The sequence below is a fragment of the Ascaphus truei genome, unplaced genomic scaffold (genome assembly GCF_040206685.1).
Source record: "Ascaphus truei isolate aAscTru1 unplaced genomic scaffold, aAscTru1.hap1 HAP1_SCAFFOLD_2881, whole genome shotgun sequence".
NCBI classification, from domain to species: Eukaryota; Metazoa; Chordata; class Amphibia; order Anura; family Ascaphidae; genus Ascaphus; species Ascaphus truei.
The window spans coordinates 1-4,519 of NW_027455839.1; the positions used below are offsets into that span (position 1 = coordinate 1).

Below are 4,519 nucleotides of genomic sequence, written 5' to 3' on the forward strand. Positions count from 1 at the left end.
TTCGCTCACGCACTCGGCGCTCTCCCCCTCGCTCACGCACTCGCGCTCTCCCCTCGCTCACGCACTCGCGCTCTCCCCCTCGCTCACGCACTCGCGCGCTCTCCCCCTCACAGCTGGAGCTCTTCCTGTCCCAGTGGCTGCAGGATCTGGACGGTGAAACGGACATTGTCACCGTCACACAATTCCAGACGGCTCCGGCCATCCTGCAGGGACAGACCCGGGATAAAGTAGTTGCCATGGTAGCGGTTGTGCGAAATCTGATTGGACGACTGACAGACGTGCGAATGCGTCATCTCTTCCTCATTCTTGCGTCCCCACGGTATGTGTTTATATAAAAGGATGTGTGTGTGTGTGTGTATATATATGAGGGGGGGAGGTGTGTGTGTGTCTGAGGGGGCAGTTGTGTGTGTGTGTGTGTGTGTGTGTGTGTAGGGGTAGGAGGGGGGCAGTTGTCTGTGTGTGTGTATGGGGGTTAGGAGGGGGGCAGTTGTGTGTGTATAGGGGTGGGAGTTGTGCGTGTGTATAGGGGAGTGGGAGGGGGGGCAGTTGTGTGTGTGCGTGTGTATGGGGGTGGGAGTTGTGCGTGTGTATAGGGGAGTGGGAGGGGGGGCAGTTGTGTGTGTGTGTGTGTATGGGGGTGGGAGTTGTGCGTGTGTATAGGGGAGTGGGAGGGGGGGCAGTTGTGTGTGTGCGTGTGTATGGGGGTGGGAGTTGTGCGTGTGTATAGGGGAGTGGGAGGGGGGGCAGTTGTGTGTGCGTGTGTATGGGGGTGGGAGTTGTGCGTGTGTATGGGGGTGGGAGTTGTGTGTGTGTATGGGGGTGGGAGTTGTGCGTGTGTATGGGGGTGGGAGTTGTGCGTGTGTATGGGGGAGTGGGAGGGGGGCAGTTGTGTGTGTGCGTGTGTATGGGGGTGGGAGTTGGGCAGTTGTGTGTGTGCGTGTGTATAGGGGTGGGAGTTGTGCGTGTGTATAGGGGAGTGGGAGGGGGCAGCTGTGTGTGTGCGTGTGTATGGGGGTGGGAGTTGTGCATGTGTATAGGGGAGTGGGAGGGGGGGCAGTTGTGTGTGTGCATGTGTATGGGGGTGGGAGTTGTGCGTGTGTATAGGGGAGTGGGAGGGGGGGGCAGTTGTGTGTGTGCATGTGTATGGGGGTGGGAGTTGTGCGTGTGTATAGGGGAGTGGGAGTTGTGCGTGTGTATAGGGGAGTGGGGGCAGTTGTGCGTGTGTATGGGGGTGGGAGTTGTGCGTGTGTATGGGGGGGAGGGTGGGGGGCAGTTGTGTGCATCGTGGAGCCATACATCACCCAAACCGTAGGTCTGATGACATGAGCGCCGCACACGGATGTTAGTGAATGTAAAGAAGTATATTAATCAGGAGATTCCGCGCTGGCACATTACGTGGCACCTCTAGCACATTACGTGGCACCTCTTGCAGGTACGTGGACCGCGTGATGGAACTTCTGCGCCAGCGCCTGCATCAGGCTGAGCTCCTGAAGAGGAAGAGCAAGGTATGGAGGGAGAAGGGGAGCGCAGCGCAGGCTGACAGGGGAGTCTGGAGCCCCGACTGCTGCTGCTGCAGGAGAGAAGCAGGGAGCTACAGGGGCAGGTGAGAGGAGCGGAGGGGAGAGGGGGCGGAGGGGGAGAGAGGGAGCGGGGGAGGAGGGAGAAGGGGAGCGCAGCGCAGGCTGACAGGGGGAGTCTGGAGCCCCGGCTGCTGCTGCAGGAGAGAAGCAGGGAACTACAGGGGCAGATGAGAGGGGGCGGAGGTGAGAGGGGGAGCGGGGGGGAGAGAGGGAGCGGGGGAGGAGAGAGGGAGCGGGGGAGGAGGGAGAGGGAGTGGGGAGGGGGAGCGCAGGCTGACAGGGGGAGTCTGGAGCCTCGGCTGCTGCTGCTGCTGCAGGAGAGAAGCAGGGAGCTACAGGGGCAGGTGAGAGGGGGCGGGGGGGAGAGAGGGAGCGGGGGAGGAGAGAGGGGGCGGAGGGAGAGGGGGCGGAAGGGGAGAGGGAGCGGGGGAGGAGAGAGGGAGCGGAGGGGGAGAGAGGAGCGGGGAGGAGAGGGAGCGGGGGAGGAGGGAGAGGGAGTGGGGGGGAGAGAAGGAGCGGGGGAGGAGGGAGAGAGGGAGTGGGGAGGGGGAGCGCAGCGCAGGCTGACAGAGGGAGTCTGGAGCCTCGGCTGCTGCTGCTGCAGGAGAGAAGCAGGGAGCTACAGGGGCAGGTGAGAGGGGGCGGAGGGGAGAGGGGGAGCGAGGGAGGAGAGAGGGAGAGAGGGAGGGGGAGGAGAGAGGGAGCGGAGGGGGATAGGGAGCGGAGGGGGAGAGAGGGAGCGGGGGAGGAGGGAGCGAGGGGAGGAGGGAGAGGGGGGAGGAGGGAGAGAGGGAGGGGGAGGAGAGAGGGAGCGGAGGGGGATAGGGAGTGGAGGGGAGAGAGGGAGCGGGGGAGGAGGGAGAGAGGGAGTGGGGAGGGGGAGCGCAGCGCAGGCTGACAGAGGGAGTCTGGAGCCTCGGCTGCTGCTGCTGCTGCTGCTGCTGCTGCAGGAGAGAAGCAGGGAGCTACAGGGGCAGGTGAGAGGGGGCGGAGGGGAGAGGGGGAGCGGGGGAGGAGAGAGGGAGCGGGGGAGGAGAGGGAGTGGGGGAGGTGAGAGGGAGCGGGGGAGGAGGGAGAGCGGGGGAGAGGGGGAGCACAGCGCAGGCTGACAGGGGGAGTCTGGAGCCTCGGCTGCTGCTGCTGCAGGAGAGAAGCAGGAGCTACAGGGGCAGGTGAGAGGGAGCGGAGGGGAGAGAGGGAGCGAGGGAGTGGGGGAGGAGAGAGGGAGTGGGGGAGGAGAGAGGGAGCGGGGGGGGAGAGGGAGCGGGGGAGGAGAGAGGGAGCGGAGGGGGAGAGGGGGCGGAGGGGAGAGGGAGCGGGGGGGGAGGGAGGGAGTGGGGGAGGAGTGAGGGAGCGGAGGGGGAGAGAGGGAGCGGGGGAGGAGAGAGGGAGTGGGGGAGGAGTGAGGGAGCGGAGGGGGAGAGAGGGAGCGGAGGGGGAGAGAGGGGGTGGAGAGGAGAGGGGGCGTGGGGGAGAGAGGGTGCGGGGGAGGAGGGAGAGAGGGAGTGGGGAGGAGGGAGGGAGCGGAGGGGGAGAGAGGGAGCGGGGGAGGAGGGAGAGAGGGACATGAGGGGAGAAGGGGAGCACAGCTCAGGCTGACAGGGGGAGTCTGGAGCCCCGACTGCTGCTGCTGCAGGAGAGAAGCAGGGGCAGGGAGAGGGGGCGGAGGGGAGAGGGGGAGAGGGGGAGCGGGGGGGAGAGAGGGGGAGGAGGGAGAGAGGGAGGGGGAGGAGAGAGGGAGCGGAGGGGGAGAGAGGGAGCGGAGGGGGAGAGAGGGAGCGGGGAGGAGGGAGAGAGGGAGTGGGGGGAGAGGGAGCGGGGGAGAGAGGGAGAGAGGGAGTGGGGAGGGGGATCACAGCGCAGGCTGACAGGGGAGTCTGGAGCCTCGGCTGCTGCTGCTGCAGGAGAGAAGCAGGGAGCTACAGGGGCAGGTGAGAGGGGGCGGAGGAGAGAGGGAGCGGAGGGGGCGAGAGGGAGAGGGAGCGGAGGGGAGCGGAGGGGGGGAGAGGGAGCGGAGGGGGGGAGAGGGAGCGGAGGGGAGAGAGGGAGCGGAGGGGGAGAGAGGGAGCGGAGGGGGGGAGAGGGAGCGGAGGGGGGAGAGGGAGCGGAGGGGGAGAGAGGGAGCGGAGGGGGGGAGAGGGATCGGAGGGGGGGAGAGGAGCGGAGGGGGGGAGAGGGAGCGGAGGGGGGGAGAGGGAGCGGAGGGGAGAGAGGGAGCGGAGGGGGGGAGAGGGAGCGGAGGGGGGAGAGGGAGCGGAGGGGGGGAGACGGAGGGGAGTGAGGTAGTGGAGGGGGAGAGGGAGGGGCAGAGAGGGAGAGGGAGCGGAGGGCAGAGAGGGAGAGGGAGCGGAGGGGCAGAGAGGGAGAGGGAGCGGAGGGGCAGAGAGGGAGAGGGAGTGGAGGGGCAGAGAGGGAGAGGGAGCGGAGGGGAGAGGGGGAGCGCAGCGCAGGCTGATCGAGAGAGTCTGGAGCCCCGGCTGCTGCAGGAGAGAAGCAGGGAGCTTACAGGGGCAGGTGGGAGGGGGAGGGCAGCACTCTCTGCCCCTCACGTGCCCCTCTTGTTGCAGATCGAAGCGGATCTCTCTCGGAGATATAACAGTCGCCCAGTGAAGCTGATTGGCACAGGCCTCTGACCTTTGCCCTCTGACCTTGTTACATACGGAGGTTTGATCAGATATTAAAGCGTCATTGTGATCCAGTCTGTGTGAGAATCTGTTATCCTGTCTCCTCCCCCGGGCAGATCTCTCCCCTCCCCCGGGCAGATCTCTCCCCTCCCCCGGGCAGATCTCTCCCTCCCCATGGCACGTGACACTGGGTAATATAGGCTTTTCTCCCCGGCTCCCTAATTACTTCCCATCAGGATGACAAGTGACCTGTCACTGCTCTGGGGAGCACATATATCACTGGGCTGAGCCTCACACTGTATATATCACCTCACA

At 65.8% G+C, this 4,519-nt stretch overlaps 1 protein-coding gene across 1 annotated transcript; it reads left to right on the plus strand.

Annotated features, from left to right (window-relative positions):
* The first annotated feature begins 22 nt into the window (after positions 1-22).
* Positions 23-4,278, plus strand: CDK5RAP3 (CDK5 regulatory subunit associated protein 3). Its single transcript, XM_075583120.1, has 3 exons — positions 23-319; positions 1,433-1,603; positions 4,148-4,278. The coding sequence occupies exons 1-3, from the start codon at positions 237-239 to the stop codon at positions 4,188-4,190; spliced, it is 297 nt and encodes a 98-aa protein (XP_075439235.1). The 5' UTR covers positions 23-236; the 3' UTR covers positions 4,191-4,278.
* The last annotated feature ends 241 nt before the right edge of the window (positions 4,279-4,519 follow it).

Excerpts from the sequence above, each read along its gene's own strand:
- CDK5RAP3 (XM_075583120.1), top strand. The coding sequence starts at position 237 with ATGGTAGCGGTTGTGCGAAATCTGATTGGACGACTGACAGACGTGCGA. Across the intron at positions 320-1,432 it reads CTCATTCTTGCGTCCCCACG|GTACGTGGACCGCGTGATGG; the intron begins GTATGTGTTTAT and ends CACCTCTTGCAG. Across the intron at positions 1,604-4,147 it reads GCAGGGAGCTACAGGGGCAG|ATCGAAGCGGATCTCTCTCG; the intron begins GTGAGAGGAGCG and ends CTCTTGTTGCAG.